This window comes from Erithacus rubecula, assembly GCF_903797595.1.
Source record: "Erithacus rubecula genome assembly, chromosome: 1".
In the NCBI taxonomy this organism is placed as follows: domain Eukaryota; kingdom Metazoa; phylum Chordata; class Aves; order Passeriformes; family Muscicapidae; genus Erithacus; species Erithacus rubecula.
In genome coordinates, this window is record NC_136658.1 from 42,436,627 (window position 1) to 42,464,566 (window position 27,940).

General features: G+C 38.5%; 2 protein-coding genes across 2 annotated transcripts in view; one reads left to right on the top strand and one right to left on the bottom strand.

Annotated features, from left to right (window-relative positions):
- The window catches only part of CRYL1 (crystallin lambda 1), a 49,098-nt gene extending 42,202 nt beyond the window's left edge, over positions 1–6,896 (bottom strand). The window contains exons 1-2 of the mRNA XM_079304732.1: positions 6,741–6,896; positions 3,983–4,090 (exon numbers count right to left, since the gene is read on the bottom strand). Of these exons, the coding sequence (XP_079160858.1) occupies positions 3,983–4,090; positions 6,741–6,772 (140 nt within the window). The 5' untranslated portion in view covers positions 6,773–6,896. The remainder of the gene's footprint in view (positions 1–3,982; positions 4,091–6,740) is intronic.
- A 5,028-nt stretch (positions 6,897–11,924) lies between these two features.
- IFT88 (intraflagellar transport 88) overlaps positions 11,925–27,940 on the top strand; it is a 41,031-nt gene continuing 25,015 nt past the window's right edge. Inside the window, exons 1-15 of the mRNA XM_079301484.1 lie at positions 11,925–12,143; positions 12,677–12,770; positions 13,723–13,785; positions 13,914–13,970; positions 14,801–14,854; positions 15,212–15,275; positions 15,353–15,422; positions 16,377–16,467; positions 17,460–17,564; positions 18,656–18,758; positions 19,413–19,527; positions 19,614–19,845; positions 21,364–21,434; positions 22,127–22,213; positions 24,342–24,441. Of these exons, the coding sequence (XP_079157610.1) occupies positions 12,681–12,770; positions 13,723–13,785; positions 13,914–13,970; positions 14,801–14,854; positions 15,212–15,275; positions 15,353–15,422; positions 16,377–16,467; positions 17,460–17,564; positions 18,656–18,758; positions 19,413–19,527; positions 19,614–19,845; positions 21,364–21,434; positions 22,127–22,213; positions 24,342–24,441 (1,302 nt within the window). The 5' untranslated portion in view covers positions 11,925–12,143; positions 12,677–12,680. The remainder of the gene's footprint in view (positions 12,144–12,676; positions 12,771–13,722; positions 13,786–13,913; positions 13,971–14,800; positions 14,855–15,211; positions 15,276–15,352; positions 15,423–16,376; positions 16,468–17,459; positions 17,565–18,655; positions 18,759–19,412; positions 19,528–19,613; positions 19,846–21,363; positions 21,435–22,126; positions 22,214–24,341; positions 24,442–27,940) is intronic.

Genomic DNA, 27,940 nt, shown 5'->3' on the forward strand with positions numbered 1-27,940 from the left:
AAAACCTTTGTAAAGGTGGAATCTATCCCTTTCCAAGGCCTATCAATATGTTCTCTGGTTAGTTCTGCAAGTGAAGCAGTTTTGTCTAGCTAGTTAATTGCACTTTGGGAGTGGTGGGTGGATAGAGGTAAAATCAAAAGTTAGAATCAAGTCTACGTTTTAGCACAAGCTTGATGTGCATGCCAGCATCAGGCACTCAATACCAAATCATGCTCTGAAAAGAATCATCTAGTTAGAAGTTCTCCCCTCAAAGGAGATACATAAAACTACCAAAGAAGACCTTAGCCAAGCTGCATTTTGCCCTTGATATCTACAGTACCAATGCAACAAAGCAATACATAAGACAGACTGGAAGACTAAGCCAGTAAGCCTGGTAATTAATCCATCTTTATCAGCAGAATAATTATGTTTAGAAAAATAGCACAGTAACTACTTGGAAAAGTTTATATATTACAAGAATCATATATTTATTTTTGGCAGAGGGGCATGCACTAAGCATATCTGCATCCTATGTTTTAGGACTACTTGCAGGAATAGGATACTACTTGTTTTTCTAATTCCCTTTATTTCAAAATTTAGCAATTGTGCATTCCATTCAGAATCACACTGATGCAGAAAAAAAGCATGCTGGATATGAAACATTACATTTCTCAAGGCAGGCTACTAGAGCATGCAATCTGTAGGTCCAGTTCATTAGTTTGTTTCCTCAGCAGAATAAAAGGTTGTACTGTTAGAGCAGACCTTAAGATGTTCTGAATTTATATAAAAGGCAATGAGTTATGGGTCAACAAACTAAAAGGCAATGACATAAAATAATTATGCATCACTTCTGCCATCAAAGAAGTATCACTCCAAGTGAATGCTTACTACTCAAATCCCAGTTTTATTTGGAAAATGGAAACTACAAATAGTCACCTGTACACTTCATTTCTCCCTAATAAGTAGTACCTCCATACAATAGAAGTTTGTAGACTGCAGACTAGAGCAGAATAAATATGTTCCAATACTAAAACAAAATAAACCACAAAACCTCTAAGCTTGAAAACTTCCCTAGAAGTATGTGCTATTTGGAGGGAAAAAGGAAAGCAAATTACAACAAGTTCAGAGAACCAGTCACCAGCTGGCTCTATTAGACAGACATTCCCTTGCTGCTCTCCTGTGAGCACACGTTACTTGCTCAAGCTCCAACACTTACAGAAGGATCACATCAGTAACTCGTGATTTACTGCAGATTGTGTGCTATGAAATGAGTGCAAAGAAGTTTGACCATCTTTTGATAGACACAATCATTAAAATAGTGGTTGAAGAAACTGTGTAGCTTGCATTCTTGTCACAAAAACTATGTTTTCCTGAAACTAGGCTTTTAAACTAGTGTTACAATAGCCAAAATACACAAGTTAATTATAAGTTAAGGACATACAATGTAAAAGGCAAAACCTGCCTTGAACTCAACTGAACTTGCCTTGAACTTATCAATTACTTGGATGAAGGGGCAGAGGCCTCTACAGCAAGTTCACTAATGACACAAAGATGGGAGGAGTGGCCAATACCCCAGAGAAGTCTGTGCAACCCTTCAGAAAGACCTCGACTGGTTGGAGAGATGGGCAGAGAGGAACTGTCTGGAATTCAACAGAGGCAAATGCAGAGTTCTGCACCTGGGGAGGAATAACCCCAGGCACCAGCACAGGCTGGGGGTGACCTGCTGGAAAGCAGCTCTGTGGAGAAGGATTTGGGAGTCCTGGTGGACAACAAGCTGTCCATGAGCCAGCAGAGTCCTCTTGGCCAAGAAGGCCAGGGGGATCCTGGGATGCATTAGGAAGAGCAATGCCAACAGGTCAAGGGAGGACATTCTGCTCCTCTACTCTGCCCTGGTGAGGCACATCTGGATTGTTGTGTTCAGTTCTGGGCTCCTTAGTACAAGGACAAAGACACAGAGCTCCTGGAGGGGGTCCAGCAGAGGTTTATAAAGATAATTAAGGTAGTGAAGCATCTATCCCACAAGGAAGGGCTGATAGAGTTGGGCCTGTTCAGCCTTGAGAAGAGACACAACACAGGGGATTTCAACAATGTCTGTAAGCATCTCAAAGGGGGCATCAAGAAATGGATCCAGGCTCTTCTCAGTGGTGCCAAGTAATAGGACAAGAGGCAGCAGGCAGAAACTGGAATACAGGAAGTTCCACAACAAGAGCAAAAGCATCTTTACTGCGAGCGTAACTAAACACTGGAACAGCTTGCCCAGAAAGGCTGTAGGCTCTCCTTCCTGGAGCTATTCAAAAGCTGTCTGGATACAAGGAGCTTTAGACAACCCTGCTTGAGCAGGAAGGTCGGACTAGATGAACTCCAGTGCTCTCTTCCAACACTACCCATTCAGTGATTCTGTGAATTCCTGCAGAACACATGCAGGCACACGACAGTACAGACCCACTCAAGCAGCACCTTACCCTATTACATATGACATTCTATGCTTCATGTTTTCAAGCTGAAAACCTTGGAAGGCTAACATCCTCATCTTGCTATTAGAAAAAGGAAAAGATATGGGGCAAGTGCTGGCTTTAGTAATGAACACCACAAAATTGCCACCTAATAATCCAGAATCTCATCACTATGACAGCAACTCTGAAAAAAACCAAAAAGTTTGTCTCATCTAGGTGATGCAACAGAGATGTTTGGTCTAACATTTACCTGAAAAGAAAAAAAGAGGAGATAGATTTTCTTGCTCTTTTATTATCAAGCCTTTTTTAGCAGATCTCACTAACTCCTACACTCTAACAACTGAACTGATCTACAAGGGGTTCCTGAAATCACTCCTGTTTGTTTTAAGGCTTGTTACAGAAAGCAACTAGGATGCAACACACCACAACCTTTTTTCAGGTGCACCTTACACCCCATACAGCTGACATGCAAGCTGACACTATGTCACTCCAAGGCATCATGAAGGGAGAGCTGATGCATTTAGGTTGACGCTGATTGTGAAGTTATCTGAAGTCCAGCAACATAAGGTTGTGTACCAAACCACTTTATAAATGTACTTTCACCCTCTCTCACAGGCAGATAAAAGCTGTATTTTCAGGCCCAGCAAGAAGAGGGTGATAGGACCAAGCAGACATGTTTCTTCTAACACAAGAACTAGGGGTCAATCAAAGTAACTTAGGAGCCAGGTTGAAAACAAACACACGGGAACGGCTCCTCACGCAGTGAGCAGTAAATCTGCATAACACAAAGTCCTTTGGTAAGGAAGCCACAGAAGAATTTATACCAGTTCAAGGGAAGGTTTGAGAAATACTTGGAAGAAATCCAGTTAAGAGTGACTGAACAGATTAACTTGTTGGCATTGAAGGCTGGGGGAGAGGAGCAGACAGGCAAGACTGGAACTTGTAGTTCTTGTAGCACCAAAAGCACGAGGCTTTAGCCACAGTGCCATGGGCAACAGAAGAGGGCTGGAGGCCCCCAGGACTCAGCTGGTCCAAGGGATATCGTGTTCACGTCCTCAAACTGGCACTCCTTATAAAGGTGCTTCCCACTTCAACTATAACTGATCAATGACACTAGCAACTTTTTCTTCTAAGACTGAAAACCACCAGTTTAAGAGTATAAAAACTAGTTATAAAATACTAATAATTCTAGCAAGGCTTCTCAGCAATCCATTTCAACCTACCTCCATTTTCAAAGGGTCTTTGTTGCCTTTCTGTGCAAAAACTCTTATGTTCATATGTTTTAAACCCAATGGTGGCAAGCACTATTTTAAAATATTGAATTTAAACTTGAGATCCTGAATAACTTAAAAATTAAATTTCTCTTCAGAAGTGCCAGTGACTCCTGGAAGCACAGATTTTCTGATCCTAACCTGTACTTCTAAGTCAAAGCCTTCTTCAAAGCCTAAAATTTATACTGCCTGAAATAACAAGATATGGCTATTCAGTCATAATTACAAAAATCCCACAGTGTCATTCCATCCCCAGGTATTTTCAGTTAGGTTACCTACCGAATACCTTCCAGTGCACTCATTAGCTGCTGTTGTGCAATGTCATAAAGTTTCACTTTGAAGCCTCCAGCAGCAAACACCATGGCCCAGCTGCGACCAATGAGTCCACTAAAGAAAAGAAAAAAAAATTAGCCAATTAATAAACCAGCATTTAATAGGGGGAAGGAAATATTGAAAGTGTTGCAAAAAAACAAACCAGAGCTTAGATTCTTCAATATTTGATGAAAAGATGAGTTGCACACTGATGAGAAACAAGTCTCTCTAACAGAGAAATACCCTTTGCTATCTATACCCTTTGTATAACAGTTCCTCTGAAAGCTGGAATGAAAATAATGGGGAAGAAAAAACCCAAAACAAAACAAAAAAGAGAGCAGAATTCAAATAGAAGGAACCACTACTTTGGGTTCAAACCACTACTTTGGACTCAATCACCAACAGTTTTGTCAGCCACAATCTTAACCTGTAGTTGGTTAATGCATTTATATTAAAGAGATTTAAAAAAAAATAAAAATTGTTCAGTTCATAGACTAAAGACAGGCAGCAGTCTACTGATCCCAGAGTGCAGGATTCTGCTTCAGAGGTGGTCAGAAAACCCAAGGCCCAGCTACTGATGTCACAGGTTCTCAGCAATTCAGAAAGTACCACAAGCACATGAAAGGGAAAAACAAAATCTCAACTGAGCATGGGTTGATACTATTTTTCCACCTAGCCACCTCTAGCACTACCTTTATTTTTAGATGAAGCACTTTATCATGCTGGATACACATAGGAACAGTCTGCCTACATCTTTTGGTGAAATCGTATTACTGAGCAATACATGGAGGAAATCAGTAGTAATTCACAATTTTATTATCTCTCTTAAAGCAATGCAGGTTTTAACTTCATTAGATGTGTAGCAGGCAGCAGTCTTTTCAAATGGAAGCACCAAGGCACAGTGTCACAAGCCTAAGTAACATGAAATCACAAAAAAAATTAGGAAAAAAAATTCCATAACAGAGACAAGATCAGAACTCTATATCCATGACTGTTACAGTGGGAGTTTTGATAATTATGTGCATTTCCTATCACTTCCATGATCACTGCATTTGCAGCATTAAACTTTAGTGATCACTAGCAACTGAAAAATTCAAGGCCATTAGGGCATCAATAAAAGATTAAAAGGGGAGCAAAAGTCAGAGATAAAGGAACAGGGCAGATGAGAAAAGAAGGAAGAAAAAAACAGGAACATGCTCAGCCTTTGGTTTAACTATGTATTTTTAAAAAGGATCAAAACAGGAAGTTTCAGGAAATAGCAGGAATCAGTGGAAATAACTGGGACAAAAAAAGAGTGCATTTAGTGCTGTTAATCAGACAATAAGGTCTCACTCAAAACCTACAATTCAAAAGTAAAAATAAACAGCTTCTCTGTAGTAATCCCAGAGTTCATAAATTCTGAGGCAAGCAATAGAACAATCTTACAGAATAGGCATGGTCAAGTTTTCTTAGTTACTGCAGCCTCCTGGCTAACAAGTACTTATAATATAAAAACATTATTTATATTTATATTTTACAATTTATATTATGAAAGCATTTGAATCACTTCAACCTGACATAAGCATATATGAGCTACCAACATCTTTACGAAGTAGCATAACCTCTCTAAATTGCACTTTTAAATTAAATTTCCTTAAAACAGAAAAAAAAATTCTTTCACTTTAATACAGGTTTTTAGGATTGTGGGTTTTTTCTTTTGAACAGAACACACAACGTAATGTATGTATCAGGCTTGCACCATTACTGCATTGTAATGACAGCATCATTACAGCCTGATGTCAGCATATTTGACCCCAAGACAGTGCTTTTTGACACGTTAAACGCTGTCATTTTGGGCACAGGGACATTAACAATCAGATCTGCTCACACAACTTCTGCAGGCGCTACCAAAGCCTTCAGTAGCGCCACAGGAGCCACAGCCAAACCCTCCCGACCCTTCAGACACAGCTACAGTGTATTTTACAGTGTAAAATTCCCGTCCGTGCCACTCTGCAGCATGGAAACTCCCATCCCGAGGCTCCAGGCAGTCTTGCTAATAAAGTTCGCTGCAGCCCACCTTGTAGCACAAGGTACCGTGGTGCACAGGGCACTGTCACTGTCAGGCACGCATCTTCTCTGCCCTCCAGACTCTTGTAAAGAACTCTGGGCGTTCAGCTCGGTGAGAGGATGAAACAAGGCTTTCCCACGCAAGCCAGAAACACTGTTGACTTTTGTGGCAAATCAATATGATTTCAAGAGTGCCTAAGACTAACTTCGGAGTTTCCCGACATAGCTGGCGTTAAGCTGGGCTTGGATTTCTCCACTCCTCTTGCACTTACACACACACAAGGCATTGCAATGAAAAGGGACAGCAGTCTTTTAGACCTAAAGGGTAGCTTACTTCGCTAAAGATGTTTTGTTTTAAAGTAGCACAGAGCTGTCAGGGGCTTAAACAGAGACACTCTAAGTAGAGGCAAACAGGTGCATCCCCCCCACTTGCAGATCGAGCAGCAGCGGGGCAAAACCCACCGCCAGCCCCGATCCAGCACCTCGCTGGCACATCCGCCGGCTGCAGCAGTGTAGACAGCTGAGGCAGGGCCGTAGCCGACACTGAGTCCCCAGACCCCCTCCCCGCAGGCCGGGCCGAGCCGAGAGACACCCGCGGGCATCCGTCCACGGGCGCCGCGCAGGGCTGGCACCTCCTCCCGGGGCTCTGCCTCCGCCCGCGGGAGACGAGAGGCTTTACCTGCCGATGATGGCAACCTGCGAGCGCTCCATGGCTGCGGGGGCCGCGACCGGGAGATGCGGGATGGGCAGAGGGATCGGCCACCTCTGCCCCGTGCGGGCCCGCCCCGCCCGCCGCACCCGCCATGTCACGGCCGCCCATTGGCTCCGCGGCCGGCGCCTCCCCGGGGGCCGGGGCCGGGGGAGGGCCGGGGAGGGACCGGGGCCGGGATCGGGATCGGGACCGAGGAGGGATCGGGGAAGGGCCAGTGAGGTCCTGGGGCCGGGACTAGGGCGGCACCGGGAAAGGGCCGGGGAGGGACCGGGGAAGGGCCGCAGCGGCTCCCCTGCCCGCAGCGCCCGGGTGCCGCCCCCGCCATCCCCGGGCACGAAGAGAAAACGTAACATTTAAAATGCTTGCTTAATACCGAAGAATATGTTAATGTGCTCTTAATATATCCAAGAAATACTTCTAAGTTTTCTTGTCTTTTTGAAAAAAAAAAAAAAAAAAAAAAAAAAAAAAGAACAACCAAGCAGTCGAAAATAATACATTCCATGCCGGGATAAAGATTTGACAGTTCCTGATGAAGTTCAGTGAGCTTTTGTTTGGCTATCATTTGAAACTTTGTTCAGCTTATCATTTCTTCTACTTTCCAAGAAAAAATATAAAGCAAACATAATAATTTGGTACATCTGCCCGCTCACTGGCATCTAGCTAATTCCAATTACATTCAACAACGAGATGGAGATGTCAAAATTATATATTCCTAAAGGCTTCATGAAGACTGCTCAACAGATAACATGCAGAAAACCAAACTATTATCTCCTTGGGTTCCTGACCTTAACACCACCCGTGCAACCTGAGATATTCCAGTGGCTGGGAAGTGTTAGTGGAGCAAAGTGCCAGTAAACGGGGCCATGGGAAGATTTAAGGCAGTGGGATGGAAGGAGTGTAGGATGCTGTGCCAGTTCTGCTGCTCAGGGCTTATGTAGGCTGCCGTAGAAAGCAGCATTTTAAAGTTTTAGCAAGTACTAATTTTGCACCTTTGAAGACTAATTCAAAATTGCATGACTTAGCACATGCTCTAAACACCTTTGTATAGCCAGAGCATAACTGAAGCAAACAATATATACTTACACTCTGGTTTTTACTTCAAAGAAAAAAAACTGTAAGTTCCTAGAACATAAAAGTAATGTTATCCGGGCTTGACAAAAATGGTCTTCAGACAACTTTACCATCACTTCCACTTAGAAGTACTTCTCAGTTATTTTAATACTCTTTGACCTCCTGAGATGTGTATTTATACCTTACTTGTCATCAGCAATAGACTAAGAGACAAAAGCCATTGCAGATCTACAAATGAATTCAGAGAATTAAAAGCTCAAGTCAGGAGTGTTACTGCAAGGGTTTGAGAGCTAATCACAGCTGTGATAAAAACAATTTACAGGGCCTTTTAGTTCTGGGGGTGAACAGAAAATGAAATCTGAACTATATTATTGTTGTTGTTGTTGGTATTCTTCTTGTTGTTTTGTTATCATTATTATTATCTGTATATTAGTGACAAAGCCCCATAGCTCTGCATTACTTAATCAAAATTAGGGTATGCAGCCATATTCCCCAGCATCTGCAGTGATCAGACTGATAAGTCCAAAGTAGATTAAAAGAGGAGAGAGGAGTTTGCAAGAAGAAAGGAAAATATATATAATTAAATTCTCAGAAGTGTATGTCAAGGGAAAAAATATGATTTAAAAAACAAAGTATAAGTTTAATTTTTGTGCAATAGCATAAGAGTTCTAGGCCCAGTTCTTGCAGCCTCCACAAGCTATAGACAGTGATTCTTCTCCCTCTTCTGCAACTCACATGGGAAGGACAGAAGGTGCAGTAAACCTGGAAACATCAAAAACCATAACCATTCAGTAACATGGTGGAAGGATTTGGGCTCCATTAGGGAATGAAAAGTACTGTACTGTATTTGTACTGGCAGCAGGAGAGGCCCAAGTGGAGCAAATATGCACTCACCAGCATATGTATTCTCTCTACAATGTCAAATTGGTGTAGGGGCAGTTTTGACTTGTGTTGGGAGCTGCACAGTTGATCCCTTTACTTTTTTAGTTTCTTTCTATGGAGTGTACTCCTCTGGTGCCCCACGAGTGGAGCTGAAATCTGCTACTGGCCACAGAGAAGTGAATTTACTGCAGGAGAGAAGCAGGATGGTATAAAAGGGTTGTAATAAGCAAGGGGAAATGACTCTCACTAACTCTGAGCCATGGGGATGTGGTATATGAAGGAGATGTGAATTCCCTCTTGGAGAATGGTATGCTTTTAAAACACAGAGAACTCCAGCCTGAGTTTTTAGTGTGGAACAAAAACAGTGGCATAGTTCACATTTGTTAAGTATTAGATCTGTTTAATACATCACTTTTTCACCAGAGCAACCAGAAAGTACATTTTTTTTGTAATGGACTATGATCTGTTGCTACTACATTCCTAATGGTTCGTGAAGTATTACTCCTTAAAAAGATAGTTTTAATTAATAACTTTATTGCTGTTCTATAGAGTTCTAACTAATGGTTTGCATATTGTTCTATAACTAGTGGTTGTATTGAAATGAAGTTACAGTTAAAGCTATAATTTTAATTATTGTTAGTAGTTTGTGCTGTTAATTTGGGTGGTTTTTCAAAGTGCAGATGGCCTGATGCAAACATTACCAATATTGTTAAAAATACTACCAATTGTTAAAATGCTGATTCCTGAAGAAGTAATGTGAAGGAATAAGAAAGTAAATAGTAGCAAAGTACTATTAGATACTATTAAAGCACAATTCAGCAAAAACAGATAGAATTATATAGTTCAGTAGTAAAAATAAGAAGACAATTTTCCTGTTGCATATGCATTTTAAATCCAAACTAAGACATATGGTACAACATAGAAAGGCACATGGTGTGACCCTTGGGGTGTCCTGTGCAGGGCCAGGAGCTGGACTTCAATGATCCTTGTGGATCCTTTACAGTTCACATATTCTATGGTTTTATATACATTTTTTGTAACATATGCATCTCATAATGAGGTTCTTCCATTCATTTTGTTTTCAAACTGTATGCTGACCAGATGCATTAGTCCCCCAAGGAGCAGTTAAATGCAGCTTCACTGTTTGGGGCAGTTGAGCTACTTGAATGGTTTCTGCATGACAACAGAAAATCCCAAAGAGCTGGTCAGTCCAGAAATCAGTACTAGAAAATTACTTTTTTAAAGATTACAGTGGGAGAATTACATTTTCAATTCAGAAAAACACCAATTTGTGCTTGATCAGATGAACAGTTCAAAGGTACACACTAACAGCAATTATAATAGGCAGACCGTGCCCAGTAACCCCTGAATCCAAATTAGTAGGTCCTGGAACAGTTTGTCTGAATCCTTATTTACAAAGTTACTAAGTGACACAGCTTCTAGAAACATGAACAAAGTCATTGAGAGTCTCATATTCTTGTAAGTCAAAAGTAGCAGCTGGAATGCAAGGTCTGAGAACGTGGGGCTGGACATGTTCCCAGAATGGTCAGAGTCCATACAGGCCAGGGGCCGCTTAAGTCTGAGTGTATACACTCAGTTTAGGAGGGTAAGAAAGTCTGACAATAGGAACACGGTCAGATTCCAGGTTGCCTTGGAACCACCTCATTTATAAATTAGATGCATTTCCCCTTTGACACAGTGCCTTCTTTTCATTGTCCTAGATATTTGGGCTGAAGTGTCAGAATAGCGCTGGGCACCGGATCCACAATATGGACAAGCTGGATAGCAGAGCTAGGTCTCTTACCACACAATCTACCTAATGCTCAGGTACATATTAATGCATCTGGGGAAAATGAGAAAAATCTAAAAAACATAGGTTCAATTATATATGAGCAGTCCCAGGCAGGAAAAGAGGGGCTAAAAATGTATATATATTTCTTATGCTGAAGTTTATGATTTGTGGCAAGTAATGCAGTGAAAACGTTTCCCTAAGCCTGTTATTCTGCAAACTAGTTGTACTCCAGAAAATTCAGATATGAAGATTCTCGTGTCCAAAGGTCTAGGTCTCAAGTTTCTGTGTGAAAGTGGTTCATGCATGGAATGTGAACAGGTTAATGACAGAAGTGATAATATCTTAATAATTCTTTATGTTATCTTTGTTTCTCTTGTTGGGAGCCAAAGTAGAAAGACCTTTCATTCATATCCTCTGCACTTATCTCTACAGAAAGGACTTTGAGGCTAAAAAGTGAGCAGCAGAAGATCCTGACATTGCATAATGTGCACAAACCCTGACCATAAAAGGGGTGTTCTGACTATACTGTATATTGTCTTTGCAGCTTTCTTATGCAGTTGGCATAAGGCAGTGGGGTTACAATTGGCCTCATTAAATGTTTTCTCTGTCAAAAATACTGTAGGCGTGCTCAGAGATCCCTTCTCTATTCTGTTTTCTATTTAGGCATAGGAAACTTTAGAGTATAATGATTTGCCGTGGGCAATTCAAAACACTTGTTAGGGTTTCCAAAACACCAAGTAGGAAAGACGGCAGAGAGAATCGTCTTTTTAGAATACATTAGGGATTTTAAAAAATGTAGTTTCAGAGGCTATGCCATATGGGAAGATTTAACAACTTCCCTTTTTTTTTTTTTTTTTTTTTTTTTTTTAACTGAGCCTTTCAATTTTGAGAGCAGATTTCTCAGCTCATTGGGAGAAATGGTGACGTTTATGGATTGCGACTGGATTGGAAATGAAGCGCGTATCCAGGCGTTTGACGGCCATTCCCTTTGCAAGAGCGAAGCGAGAGCACAGCACCCACTCGGCCGAGGCCCAGCCCGCCCCTCACGGCGCCACCGCCCGGGGCAGCGGCCCCGGCAGCGCCCGGCCCCGCCCGCGGCTCGCCCCGCCCGCCCGCGGTGCATGCGGGGAGCGCCGCCGTGTCCCGGGCAACGCCGCCCGGCCCCGAGCGCCGAGCGGGCCCGGCCGCGGCGGGCTGAGGGCGGGAGCGCCGCCCGTGCGCTGAGCAGACCCCGCTGCGGGGCACATCGCCGAGACCCCGCGGAAGGAACCCGCGCCGGAGCGCCTCGGCCGCGGGGCACGGCAGGGAAGCGACGGGAACATCCTCCTCATCCTCCCCATCCTCCCCATCCTCCCCATCCTCCCCATCCTCCCCATCCTCCCCATCCTCCCCATCCTCCCCATCCTCCTCATCCTCCTCATCCTCCCCATCCTCCCCATCCTCCCCATCCTGCCGCTGCAGAGGAACCGTGCGCTCCGTCCTGGCTGAGGCTTGCTTGCTGAAGAGCATGTGCTTCATGTTGTGCATGAAAGCAAATGTTGCCTTCTTGAGGTTTTTATGAAAACAGGTAGCCAAGCAAAGTGAGCACCCCTAGTGCCGGCCCTCCGTGAGGGAAAGGGCACCAGGTGAGCGCACCGTGTTAGACTGGGAAATATTGGTGGAGAATGACTTTGGAACCCGGGCTTCTGTAATGCTGGCTTTTAAAACCTGTTTTAATTGAAATGCCTTCATAACTGTAGCTATGTTGATGTTAGAATGCAGAAGGGAAGGGGAAGGGGAAGGGAAGGAAGAAGTTTGAAGCAAGATGAAATACTTTTCATTAGACTTACTACTACAGTTGGCCTATAAAGGTTAACTTTGGAATATTTGGGAATATTGTCTTGAACATGAGTTCACTGACAGTGGACAGATACCATTCTAGAAGTAGTAATGCAGTTATTTATTATCATTTCCTTTTAATTATAAATATCTTTAAAACAATTTTCATAACTTGCGTAAGTATAAAAAATATAAATCCATGAAATTGTGCTGTTTAATTGTTTCTATAGGCGAGTCCTAGTTTTTAAGACTAAACAAACTACTACTGTTTATATTGTGCGTTTTTAAATATTTATTTAAAACCACCGAGGTGACATTTGGCATGCTATATGTTTCACAGAAAAATGATGCAAAATGCGCATCCAGCTCCTGTGAATAATGAAGATGATCTCTATTCTGGCTACAATGATTATAATCCCATGTTTGACACAGAGGTAAAATATTTGCTATTTCCCACCTTTCCTATACTTAGTAGTATTCGGTTAGAATTTATGGGTACAGTAACATACAAGTTTACAACTGCTTGGAAGTGAAATTTACATTGTTTATCAAGAAACATCTGAAGTTTCTCAGGGATCGTCTTGAATAGCTAATTTTTTGATAGCTTTCTATTCCAACTGAACACATGAGCAGATCTCAACAGATGTAAGATGCTGTAATGGTTAGAATTTTTTAAGTATAAGCTCATAATTATTTGTAGTCACATTCAATGTGGTGTTTCCCAGGCTGTGTGCAGCAGCAGGTTTTCTGACAAAAGAGGCTCCTGAGTGGTCAGTAGGTCATTGGATTCCTACTGTGCTGCTGCTGGAGGAGCTCACTATAATGGAATCCTGCAGGTCTCTGTGCAATTGGGTAGAGCATCTGGGATGTCCTAAAGTAGCCTTGCAAATAATTTTTGGGTAACTGCTGGTGTGGTGGAGTTGGGACAACAGTGATGTCTTTGGTCCAAAGCCACTAGCAAGATTTGGATCTTGTGTGAAATCCCAGTACCCAGTTCATGGGAGCTGCTGCAGGACCTGAGAGACATGAGATGCTTTAATGTCTTGCTTTGCAGTAGTTAATGTCAAAATTCAGAAATAGCATAAGTAAAAGGCATTTGGATGGAAAAATAAATTCATGTTATATTTTATAACTTCAGCTCTTGTTTCCTCTGTGTTTTTAGAAAGTAGCAAGTTTTTACATTTCCTAGTCTAAAATACAAAAAAGACAAATAATATAATTGTAATTTGTTGTCAGTAAATCCTGTTGATCAGTTATCTTCAAGTATTTTCTGAAGAATTTCTGATATTTTACCTATCTGCTTTCAGTAGTCTGAAGGTTGTAGAATTGTGAGGTTGGGTGTTGTGGTTTTTAAAAGGTTAATGTTTTGGGGCTTTTTTCCCTTAGGATTTAGAAAATGATGTGGCTTTTCAACAGGCAGCAAGAACAAGTCATGGAAGGAGACCCCCTGTAAGTACCTTTTAAAACACTTTGCATTAATGTAGATCTTACTATATAGAAACACTAATAATTGACACATACAGGTTTTAATCGACAGGGGTTTTTTTGTTTGGTTCTTTTTTTTTTTCCCCACCCAGGTGACAGCCAAAATTCCTGGTACATCAAGTCCAAGACCTCTAGCTACTGGATTTGGGGTAGGTTTTTGTTCTATTGTATCCTTAATGAAAATATAATTTGCAAAATATAAATGTACCATTTAATTCCATGCATAAAGTGAGCACTTCTAAATTAAGAATTTCATTCCAGTGAAATGCATCTATTCATTAGTTTCAATTCACAACTTTGCACTTGGTCAAGGTGTGGTTACTGCTTGTTTTTATTTTCTCCTGTACCATGCTGCAAATCTTCTGTACTGCATAAGGCATTTAGAGTGTTCACTTGCAGGGGGAACTGAATTGGTTGTTATTTGGGCTTGGGAAAGTTTTCTGGAAGTTTAGGTAAAATCAATTCTTGATGAATGTGACCTCTGAAACATCTGTAGTTGAATCAGGAAAAGTTGGTTGTGTTCTTTGATATATTTTGATGTATTAATAAAATAAATCTGCATGGAAATATAATTTAAGAGATTAATACAGTGACAGATTTTGTCAGCTCTGCACAGAATTTTACTGAAGTATTTTGTGTGAATTACTTGTTCAATTTCAAGGTAGCAATTTCAATAATTTAATAAAGGAAAGTTTGCTGCCTCAGACAATTTTCTATGTGCCTCTTTTTAAAATAGCTAATGGAAGTATCCAAATGCATAGAAAACCTTTACTGTGAATTTGTGCTAACTGAAGTATTCAACGTCTTTAAGCCTGCCAGCCACTGGCAGTATATTGCATATGACTAACATAAATGAGAGCTTTGCTATGAATTTATGTGAGAGTTAGCTCAACTTTTAAAATTTAGTGTTAAAAATAACATATGTAGGTTTCTTATACTTTGTGAATTTCAATTTCAAACAACTTACTTATTTTTATAGTCGAAGACAACTTTAACTTCATCTATGGGAAGACCCATGACAGGAGCTATACAGGTAAAATTTCCAATATTAACATTTTATATTCATTTGGAACAATAAATTTTTCTGGTAAGTGTTGGATACAAGTATTTAGAAGTTCACTGATTTAATAAAAATTACTACACTTTTAATTTGTCCTTTTTTGAACATAATACTGTCAGAAAGCAAGAGGGTAGTGATGTGTGTCTTATTTGAGCACAGATTTGGAAACAGTAAGAGTATTGTACTTTCTAACATTTACTGACATGCAATGAACGATATATAAAAAAAAAATATTATACAAAAATTACATGTGAAAATATATAATTATGTCTGTATTGTCTACAACATGATTTTTAGTGAGATTATTTCAACATATCTTCTTTATTTGAGGATGGGATTTCTCGGCCAATGACAGCAGTGCAAGCTGCAGGTTACACTAAAGCAGCTGTGAGAGGTATGTTTTGTAGAAATCACCAGCTGCCACAGGGAGATGTTATTTTACAGTTTTTCAGTACTCTGTTAATTTTTCAGGTTCTTCGTTTGATCCTCTTGGCCAAGCAAAAGGTCCTGCTTCACCTCTGGAAAAGAAAACTTCAGACAGGTTTGTTCAGTTCTGCATTACATTCTTTCAGAGCATTGGCAGTGACAGAAAACCAACCATGCACAGACTTTAAAAACATCCAGGCAGTTATAAAAACCTTGAGGGGCCAAACTGTGAACTTGGTGGAATAATGCCACAAACATTTGTGCATGTGGTTGGCTGACTTCCATGAACATCTGATTTCAGTGATTCCTGGTTCTGACTAGCTCAGCAGCCTGGGTTTAGCTGTTCTCACATGAATGCTTTGATACAAAATTGTGCAGGACCATGAAAGTGTGTGTGACAGGCAAGGAACACTGTGGTTCTTGTAGTTTTTTGGGAAGATCTTGGGGGAAGTTGCCTGCTCTCCCTGTTCACTCTGAGCTTAGCACTTGAGCTGAAACTTGCATGCTGGTGCAAATATTGGGGATTTCACTCAGAAAATTGTTGAGATTTCCAATACCAAAGTTCAGTTCCCCAAATGTAGCTATATAGGAATAGGGACTCCTACTGAAATGTTTATTTCGCAACAGAAAAAGTTTAGAAGAACTACAATTTTTGTTATAACCTGCATTTTTAAACAATGCCTTAGAATTATATATGCAAATAAAAATTGCTTTTAATGTGGTATTTCATTTCATTAGTGTTTGATATGAAAGTTCATCTATTGTTTTGTAGTTACTTCTCCTAAACAAATGTGGTTCATGAAATTTGCCTGTCTGACTGTTCTTGTAAGTGGATTTATGTTTTCTTAGGTTTCTGTTCTCCAATTAAGAGTGTGAATGTGATATCTTTGGATAATCTTCTCTAGGCACAGTTATACATGATACTTTCTTTGATGGGAAAACCAGTTAGTTGTGACATGTGATATGACATTGAGTTGTTTTATTGAGAATATAATGTGTAAAAGCTTAGTGTTTGCAGTTACATTACTTTAGTGTTAATCCTTCTGTTGTTTTTTTTTTTTAATTTTAGTTTAGAAGAGAAGATGAGGCAGTTGGAAAAAAAAGTGAATGATTTGGTTGAAGAAAGCTGTGTTGCCAATAGCTGTGGAGACTTGAAATTGGTAGTTTTTCTGAATTTCACTTAATTTCTGCTGTAATTTGTATAGATGGATGCTTCAAAATTACTTGTGGGCAAATGTTTAAAGTTATGAAAAAAATTTTAATTCTAAATTTATTAAGACTCTTCTAGTCTAGTGATACCTTGCTTTGCTGAAAAAAAAAAAAAGTTAAGAGCTATATTTCTGGCATATATATTTGTTAAGATTTCAGTGTTACAAAAATTCCCTTCCCCCTGTGTCCATTCACCTCTTCAAAAGTTACCATGGATAAGGAGCTATTTCCAAAGGTCAATTTGAATGTATTTGTTCTGTTATAGGGGTTACTAGAGCATTATTGTGCCACTGAGTAGTGGCTAAGTAACCAATCTATTTTGTTAGTTTTTCCTGAGCCTCTTGCACGTATGGTCAAAAATGCTCCTGATATCAAAGGGTTGTTCTTATGTTTATTGTATCAGACAACTCCAAGGGTCCTATAGGATGTTTGTTTCTGACAAATCCAGCAGAATATCCATTTTCCTGCAAAAGTCATCAAAGTTGTGAATTCATTTTCTGTAAAACAGACAGGTTGGATTTGCTTTCTATTATAAGGACTAGGAGTCAAACGATGTCTTGAAGTAGTTCTTTCACCATTGGCTTCAAAATAGCCACCTTGACTAGTAGCCATTACTTTCTTAATTATTGCACCCTTCTGGAGGCACACAAGACTGCTAGACCCAAAGCATGACTTGTACAAAGAATATTGACAACAATCTACAGAGAATTATGTTTGGGGACATTATTACACAGCTAAGCAGACTTAGAGAACTGTATGTCTGCTTACTGCTAGTTAAAACCTTCTGGTGAGTTATGGTGCTTTTTTCAGGCATTTGGTGCTGTCAAGTAAACCAAAGAAAATAGACATGAGTATATTCTATTTATACTTGTTTTGAATGTGTTTTCATCATCCTGAGTCAGTAAGATTCAAGACATTGTTAAATTCTAGTATTTTGTTTAAGGCTCTGGACAGGGCAAAAGAGGCTGGAAGACAGGAAAGAGAATTGTTGAGACAACGTGAACAAGTCACTCCTCCAGAAAGCATCAACTTAGACCTCACTTACACAGTAAGTGCTTAGAAATCCTAAGTGACTGACACATTGCTAAAAAACCTCCTGAGCAGAAATGTCAGTGTTTCCTGAAGCGTGTGTGTGTCTGTATTATAATGCTCCTGGAGAGGAGATCCATTCATGTCATCAAGTCCATTCCCATACAATCACAAATACCAGAGAAACCATATAGTCTACATTAAGTGGAGAAGAATTTCTGTGCCTGTGTATTGCAGATATTTACTCACATGTAAAACCTGCATATCAAAATATAGCAGATGCAGACCCCTGTATTTCAGAAATAAATAGCCTACAGAGTGTAATATGCTGAGAGGAGAAAATAAAACAGGAGAGATCAGATGCTGCCTTTAAATTGAGCCATAAAGTGACCGAGAGTGTGTTACTAAAATAGGATATAGTCATATTCCTGAATCTCAAAGCAGGTATCTATATTTACATTCTGGTTTTCAAATAGTAAACTTTTTTTTTTGTTTTAAAGAAAGGGTACAGAATACACAAAAATATTTGAGGGATATTTAAATTCATAGGTAATGCTGTAGAGACAATTATTAGCAATTAATATATTGAATTAGGCAAACATAGTTTATTTTACCATGAAGGTCAGAGTAAAGCTGTGGAAAAAATGCAGAGCTATTTTATTTGACACCAACAGAACTTCTGTTGTGAAACAGCAGTTTGGAAAAATTCTCCCCTTCTAAACTGAGTGACCACAGGCATCAGGACCATTTTCTACATGTTGGAGTCATAAATTATACACAGTTTCTGATAATTATCTTGTATGAGTATTTTTTAATAACCTTGCATTATAGCACTGTGTTTACTTAGGTCTAAGTGTGGCATAAGTTATGTGGCATAACTTCAAATGCTAGTAATTTATGTATAAAAATAAAATAATTACTTAGAATGTAGCTTTTAAACTTGTTTCCTCTATATAAGTACGAAGGAACATTAAAGATGGGAAGCTTGCAAGTGGTAAAGACAATAGTTCCAAGATAAAATTAACTTGGAATTATCTACTATGAATTTAAGTTTATTACTGCTAAGAGGACAATATATTTTCTTGTACCTGTAATTCCAATTTTTTATAGGTTCTCCTCAATCTGGCCAGTCAGTATGTTGCTAATGAAATGTATGCTGAAGCACTGACTACTTACCAAGTTATAGTGAAGAATAAGATGTTCAGCAATGGAGGTAGGTTGTATCCCAAAGCAGATTAAAGCAGGTAGTCAGGCATTCAAAGTGATGAGTGCATCTGCGTGGTGCTGGTACTCAGAGAACTCAGCCCTCATGTCTGCCACTCAGAGTGAGTGACAGATATTCATAGTGTCTGACTTGGAGAGCCAAACCACATTAAATTATACTGACTCATGCAGTCTTTTCTTTCCACAGACTAAGCTAAGCAGAAAGACAAATATATAATTTTCTCATGCCACACATGCTATGTGGTCTTCTCTAGTACTAATTTTTTTTCTTTTGACTTGGCCTTTCCCTCCTGAAAGCTTCTTTTAGTATTTTGTGTATCTCTGAGACTCCTACAGTGTGGTTTTTTTTAGAGATACTTATTTGCAGTTGTCTTCTTGGAGAGCACTATAAATAATCTCCATTTCATCCCTCAATTCAAAATCAGAATACATCTTACATGATAGTTCTATTCTAGGTTTCATCACTACTTCATCTTCTCTCTCATCTTCTCTTGAGTTAAATTCATAGAAGGCAGTTCTCTGCAGTTCTGCTTTAAAGGGATATTGCTAATTTACAATGAAGGCAAATTTATTAAAAAGTTGTTCTACTCTGTCACTTTGAAACACTTTTAAAATGTTGTAACTCATTGACTCCTTTTGATAGGTATACTGAAGGTAAATATGGGAAATATATATTTAAAACAACGCAACTATTCCAAAGCTATCAAATTCTACCGTATGGCTCTAGACCAGATTACTAGTTCTCACAAACAGATGAGGTGAGTTGGTAGTTATGAAATACAAGTTTTGGATACAGTATGATTTAGTAGATAAAAATATAGCCTAAACCTGCTTTCTTACTTAGGATAAAAATAATGGAAAATATTGGAGTTGCATTCATTAAAACCGGCCAATACGTTGATGCCATTTCTTCATTTGAAGAAATAATGAGCATATCCCCAAACCTGAAGGCAGGCTTCAACCTGATCCTCTGTTACTTTGCTATTGGAAATGGTGAGCAAATGAAGAAAGCCTTCAAAAACCTCATTGAAGTCCCCTTGGAAGTGAATTATGAAGAAAAATATATTTCATTAAATGTAAGTTTGAAAAAAATAAACTATGTCTTTATATAGTAGAAGAGGAGAAAGAGGGAGAGATACTGAAATCTTGGACTGCACTGAATATGGAAGTTGATATGTATTTAGGTATCTGAAATAACTTTTTTACTTGCATGTATTTAATGTGGCAGTACTGCTCAGATGTGTAAAATAATGACAGAACATTTAAATCTTTTTTTCCTCAAAAGATATAATGTGCATAAAACCCACATGACAAGATTATCTTTGTAATGATTTTGTTGAAATTCATTTGGGCTTACTTATGTAGCTCACATACTGCTTTACCATCTTCATTTATATAAAACTTTAATAAAATACTTATGGAGTAAAATAAAGGGAGCTAAGCAATGAGTGGGTTAATACAAATTTCCTCGACTGAGTGCTAATAAAACTTGTAATATTGTAGTGTTATTTTACTGAAGAAAACTGCAGTGACATTTACAGATCCTTATTTTAATTCATTAGACTTTGTTGGAAACTGGACTTTCTTTGACTTTCCATGATGCTAAAGAGAGTAAAAAATAGTTAATAGGTTTAGAGACCCTCTTAGAAAAATCCTCTGTAGAAAGATCAAGCCTTTTATCTTCTCCCAGCAGTCTTTTTTTCAGTGATACAAATCTTTCAGTCCTAAAGATGAAATATGTAACTAATCTTCAAACTGTTTGTAGCTTACAAGTAGCTGTTTTCTATTGTCATAGCATAAAGAAATAAAATTTAATGTATGAAGCGAACAGGTATATTTATTGGTATATATGTATATATTTATACATTTTATATAATTTCTTGCATTAGAAATTATATAAGAGTAAGGATCATTAAGCCTTTGAATTAATTGAGGACTACGTTAAGATCATTTATTGAAAGAAAGCCTTGAGACTGAAGAAGTTATTTCCAAGGGTAGGCAAACTATAGTTTTAACAGACATTCCAAGTTCTCCATTTTTTTATGAAGAGGTCAGGGAAAAATTATGGTTTCCTTCTGGTCTTTATTTTGCATAAATCTATGATCTGTCCCCAATAAACGAGGAAGGGATGACCACCTAGTTCACCCTGAATAACTTATTTTAGAGCTAACAGAGGAGTGTGATAGAAACCATAAGATGATCATCCAAATTATCGTAATGAGGAGGTAGCACAAGTTCTCATCTGCTGAATACTACAGCAGTTCATCAAATGCTTATTTTAAAGCATGAGAATATTCTCACTGTGAACTGCTGCCTTCCTGGTTTGATACACATGACATACACATAACAACCTTAATGTGAGCTGTGCAAACTCACAAGCAAAAAAACAGTATTGAAGTAGTTGTAATGCCAAATTTCAGAGTTTACGGTTAGAAAACTATTTTAAACTGAAGCTAACTTTTTCAGATGTGGAAAGTAAGTGACTTTATAGACTATATAGTTTGCATCAATTTACGTTTGCAGTCCTCTTGTCTATAAAATAATTAAAGTGTTTGTATGCTGGTATAATTTGCAGTTGTTTTTCCCCCCTCCAGGAGGACCTGCATACGAATCTACTGATTGAAGCCATTAAAAACGACAGTTTAAGTCAAGTAGAACGTGAAAGGTAATGGGGGACTTTGTTCTTTCTTGACTGTGATGCCTTGAATTTTAACTCCTGGAAGGATTATCAGGCTTGTCACCTGTCCACAGCTCTTGTTCCAGAAGTGTCCTCCCAATTCTTAGGAAAAACAGGCTCACAAGAACTGGTTGGATCACTCAGTTTAGTGTGCTGCCCTAAAGTGGAATATCTGCCCCAAATGTTACAGGGTACACTACTTAAAACTTGCAATGTTTGAGTTTTTTAAAAAAGCACAGCTAATGTGCAGTGAAAGGAAAACAGAAAGAACTAAGACCTTAATCAGGATACAGGAGAGTTAGTGGTAACAGGGAACTAATGGGTTACATTGATTTCTGAGATATGTACTGAGTGCAGAAAGAGGCCAGAACACATTTTGGTTTGTTTATTTTTTCTATACGTGTTTTTGAAACTATGATGTAGAATTGTATGCAAGCATAGAATGGTTTGGTTTGGGAAGGACTTCAGAGATAATCTGGTTCCAGCCCCCCTGCCATGGCCAGGGACATCTTCCACTAGACCAGGTTGCTCACAGCCCCATGCAGCCTGGCCTTGCACACTTCCAGGGATGGAGCATCCACAGCTTCCCTGGGCAACCTGTTCCAGTGCCTCACTGCCCAGACAGTGTAGAATTTCTTCCATGCTTTTGCATTGTGTTTTTGTGGTTTCTTTTCCTTTAGGAAGTCCTTGGCAGAGGAATACATCATGACAGCTGCTAAACTAATTGCACCAGCAATTGAGACATCTTTTGCAGTAGGCTATGACTGGTAAGAGTCAAGTGGGGCTTCTTTATGTCTGAAATATGTAAACTCTTGTACTGGTTATGAAACCAGTTCACAGATGGAAGCAGCCTGGGAAACATGGTTCTCTGTGCATCTCAAACACAGCAACCAGGCTACTTTCAGTTTACCTCCTAATAAAACAAAGCATTAGAGTGTGCTCTGTCTTAAAAAGTAATTTATCATCAAAAGTCAACTCTTAATTAGACATTTTGCGGTGTTCTGAATTCACGCAAAAAATTCAGTTGAATTTGAAAATTCAGTTGCAAAATGGAAAAGCTTTTAAAAGTCTCAGCGGACAAATGCTAAAAAGCATACCTTTTCCAAAATTAATTTTTAGTTTTTTATTATAAGGGCTTACTTTGATATTTTTTGTATTTTAATAGTACTGGAAAGTAATATACAAATGAATGTTTTGTATTGCAGGCACAATATAACTATATATGTTAGTGTTTGGATAATGAATAATATTTGATGGGAAGAGAGGACTTTCCTTTACCTGGAGTTTATGGCGTGTTAGGATTATTCTCAAATTTTGCAGGTCCTATGATTATAATTCACTTGGAAAGCTGTTTATACTAACAGGAGACAATCTCTCACACAAACTTGCATTGTCTGCTAGAGTCCACAAGGTGGTGTTTAATGGTTTAGTAATAATCATAATCTTAAACTTTCCCTACTTCTGCCATTCTGAATTTTCAGGACTTAAATAATATATCTTGTGAAAAATTGGGTTGTTGTTTTCTAATTTGTTAGCATGAGCAAATCAGATTTGTTAGCTCTGTGTGTTGATTTATGTTCAGAAAAACTAGAAAAGATTGTCAGATACTCAGTTTTCTTAGTGCTATCCACAGAATATTTGTCATGGAGTAGCACATTCTTGAATCTGTTCTGGCCAATTGAACAGCTTTCGCTGAGATCTGTGGGGTTGTTTTTTGTGTATCAGGACAGATTTACTCTTTTTTATTTTAAGCTGAAGTATTCAAGCTCAATGAAGAAGTTTAACTGGCAGCTTGAGCTTAGTTTTTCTAATTATAAACTTTATTGTGGGTCCTCTGAGTATTAAATGTACTTTCAATCAAATTAATTTTATTTAGAGAAATAAAGTTCATAACTTCCTACTTAAAATGTGACATGGGACTGTTCTGTCATATTTCATAAAGAACACTTGGATAGTTAGATCTCACTGCATTTTATGGTTAAAAGATGTTAGAACTAACTGTTAAAAATGCTTTTTTGATGTTGCAAAGATATCCGGAATAAAAGAAGAAATTACCAATTTTTATTACAATGTTTCTTCTAACATAAAAGGCATTTTCCTAAATGCTTGTCCACATGCCAAACCAATTGTAACAGCAGGCAGTTTGTTGAATTAAGCTTCTGTTGGCAAAATAGCCAACAATTAAAAGGAAAGAAGGTGTCTTTCCACCAGTTAAAAAAATAGTGAAAGGGATTAAGGAAGTATCCCAGAAGTTGTTCATTTACTGTGCCTGTTTTCCAGGTGTTTGGGAGAACAGGATAAGCATACAATATGATCAGGCTGAAAGTAGATCACACCAAACCATGGAAGACAGTGGCTGTTAATGAACACCTGAACTGTCTGCTGCCTTCTGTTCTGCACTTTTTGCAGAAGACTCTAAGCCACAGATAGTTGGGGGATGACCAGAAAGAGACTTAATATTATGATTTTTTTATTATTATAATGTAGCTTAGGGACAAAGCCTGTAGTCTCTGGCGTTGTTCACTAATATTTTTATAGGTTTGGTAATATAGGCATCAGGAGATGAAATTTGAAAACCCACATTATAGAGTGTAGCTAAAGAAAATGGCTTGAAAAATTATTTTAGTCAGTTTTTGACATCAAGTAGAAAATAAGTGATATTTAGGCAGTTGACTTAAAGTAAGCAAGAGTCAGCAGAGATACTGTAATTAGGGTAGGTTATAGAACTGGAATATTCCTGCAAATATTTTTAATCAGTGTGCTCTTTGCCACTCTGAAGAAAGATTAGTGAAAAAAATTCAGTTTGGAAAGTAAATTATCTGAAAAAAATATGTAACTGGTGGGCATTTGCACAGGAGTATTTTGTTTATCTTCATGGCTTACTTTCTGTTGCAGGTGTGTTGATGCAGTGAAAGCTTCCCACTATGTAGAGTTAGCCAATGATCTGGAAATAAACAAAGCCACTACCTACTTGAGGCAACAGAATTTTAACCAGGTATAGTAACTTTTCACATTAGTACTTTTTAACACTGTATTTACAAAGATACCTTTGTTAAAAAAATGTGATTTATGCAAACAATAACTATTGATCAGTGCTGATCAGTAAAATAACTATAAAAATACTGACAAGAGACAAGTTGTATCTCAATGAAATTTCTGCTGTGGAAGTTAGAGTGAATGCAGTTTATTTCAAAATCAAAACACCTAAGTGTAGTTTTCTTCACTGTGTGTCCAAGATGTCATTGCAGTTAATGGAAGTGAGGTCAGTACAGTCAACAGAGCCTAGAAAGCCTGTTGCTAATCAGCCTGGGGGTGTTTTCATTAATATGAGCTGAATCTTTCTCTCAATTAGGATGACTGTAGTACCAGAATACATGCAGCTGCACCTGCAATGTATACTCACCATTTATGCTCTGATATTCTTGCCATTCCCCACATACTACGGCATTCCCTAAAATATTATAAATTGTCCTTATACTTTAGTAGGCTCCTCTGTCATTCCATTGCATACAAGGTTTGGTTTGGAATGTGAGTAGTTTAAAAAAAAGCTTCAACTGAGCAATAACAAAGTCTGATATCTGACAGGATTTGATGGGTTTTCTTCTAACATGTGCTGGCCAGTATATTCAGTGATAGGAATGCTTGATAAATAAGAAGGAATAGTACAATTCCCAGCTGTGCACAAGTGGCAAGAATTGCAGATCATATACAGCAAAATTGGAGCAGAAGCTGTGGTTTCCTGTCATCTCCTAAGATCATTCACATTCCCACATCTTGGAAGGATGGATAGATACAGGGCCACATGCTTAACTTCAACCTGCTTTTACTTCTTGTATTTAAGGTTTTCTGGTTTTCTGAGCAGCTCTTGCTCTTCCCATCTGTCTTGTCCTCTACTTCTTTTCTGTAGGTACAGCAAGAGAGATTATCCTGCTTGTCTGACTGTTGTGGTTTAACTCCAGCTGGCAACTAAGCATCACGCAGTCACTCACTCACTCCCTGCCCTGCTGGGATGGGGATAGAATCAGAAGAGTAAAGGGTAGAAAACTCATGGGCTAAGATAAAGACAGTGTAATAGGTAAAGAAAAAGCTCTGCATGCAAACCAAGGAATTTATTCACCACTTCCCAGGAGAGCAGGGCATGCATAATGGTGACTTGGAGAGGCAAACAGCATCACTCCAAGCATCCCCTCTTCCTCCTTCTTCCCCAGCTTTATATACTGGGCTTGACACATTATGATCTGGGACATCCCTTTGATGGGACATCCTAGGGCTGGCTGTCATGGCTGTGTCCTGTCCCAATTCTTTGTGCACCCCTAGCCCACTCGCTGGTGGGGTGAAGGGCAGAACAGGCCTTGGCTTTGTGTGAGCCCTGCTTAGCTAAAACTGTGTTATCAGCTGTTCCCAGGACAAATGCAAAACAGAGATCCACACAAGTTTTTATGAAAAGAATTAACTATCCCAGCCAAGACCAGCACATTAAAACCTTTTCTGAGATCAGGAAGCAGTTTGAGAGTTTACAAAGTTTTGGGCAAATCTGGTAGCTTTACTGATGATAGTTTTTGAAGGGTGAGAGTGTTACAGGTAGGTAAAAAGTCTTACAATCTGAAGAATTTACTAGTTCAATGGTCATTTTTTTTGATTTCCTGTTAGTGTTCACTATAGGTTAAAAAAACTAAAATCAGTTCTCAGAGGTAAAATGAGATAGAGATTGTTGGTGATGTTTTGTGAGTTGTTCAACAGAGGGAGAGGGAAGGGTGTTGGAAGATAGGATTAAGGGGAGAAGAATCTTTTTACTTTGATTATGTGACAGAAGACCTTTAACCTGCACTGGAACCACTTTACAGTAGAGTGGGGCTGCAGAGTGGTGATTGCAGAGCATCTTTTTATTTGTTTTGTTCTAATAAAACTGCAGCTGACAATAACATTCATCCTGTCTGTCTGTTGTTCATATACTTCCTATACAACAACTGTTCAACACACCTTTGGCTGAATGACAAGAATGGAAACTTTTTGAAATACTCAGTTGCAAGGCTGAAGTTTGATTGTGTCTTTTTTTTTGTTTTTTTAGAAAGACCAAACTAAAATGGGTTTCTCCTATTTCAACAATGGGCTTACTTATGGGTTCATCATAATGAATATATTATTTAAAAACAGTCCTTGCATATAAAATATAAAATAAGACTCAAGGGAAAATTACCATGTTATGTTTAGTTGTGTGTAAAATATTTTAAATTTTTTTTAATATCAACGAAAAACTTTGAAAATTAATTTTAAAACTAAATTCTGCAGGTTAACCATGCATCTTCTTAACATCTCTGGCACACCCTGCTAGAGTCAGACAAGCTGCTTTGAAGTTCAATTTCTATAAGCAAATAATTTGGATACACTGGAAGCAAGTCACAAATAATAATTTGGATAGTCTCTGTTTTGATTGTTGAACCTCAGTAATTGTTATTGTTGGGATTAAAAATTTAGAAGTTCTTTAGAAATCTTTAAATGTAACTGATGATCCAGTGCTACTTTACAAGGACAAAAAGAATATTGCCTATGGATTTTCATCCTAGGGTTCATAATTGCTGAAATGGTTTGAGAGCCCTTCAACATAATTTACCAGTAAATGAATTGAGCAGTCATTATCATCCAAGGTGCCATTTAGCAGTAAAAGCAAAGGCAAATAAATCAGATACTTTCTGAAAAGCTTTTTCTGATGGTAAGTTTGAACTCAAAAAATCATCAGAAAATCATCAGAAGTCAATTTCATGAAGAAGCAAATCTTTGCTTAAGAGTAGAGTAACTGAGATACAGGATATAGTAGTGCTACATCTGGAAATATTTGGGATCATTCTCTTTTTCGAGAAAGTTGCAAATACATATATGTATATACACATACATAAAGTTTGAAAGTATTGTAGTTACAATCCTTGCATTTCTAAGACCACAAAATTTAGTGCTTAACTTTTGAAATGCTTTTCTTGATTGAAATTGGTATATTTTGAAAGAATTTTCTATTAGAATAATATTAGGATCATTAATAGTTCATAGTTCTTGGGTAGAATGTAGTTGACTAAATCTATGGACGACATTTAGCTATATATATGTTGCTGTTTTGCACATCATTAATGCAGTTGTGGTTTTTGTGTGGAGTAGCTGTGAAAATTCTGTATGAGAGACAATTGAAACTTCTCTTTATGTTTGTTTTGGCATTTGACATACAGTATCATGCCTTTGCTTTGATACGTAAATAGCAGCTTAAAGATTTCATGGAAAGCAGGAAGGAAACTTTTGAATTGCTAATGTTGATGGTTAAACTGTGGTTGCCACATCTGTGTTGTAATAGAGGATGGAACTGGGCTCACTGTGAAATTCTAACAGTTTAGTGTTGTTAATATAAATATTTAGCATAAGGGAGACAGATTTATTTAATAATTTAGTCTGCAGTTACAAATGTTATTCCATAGTCAATGAAAAGAAAAAGCTGCCTTTTGTATCAGAGG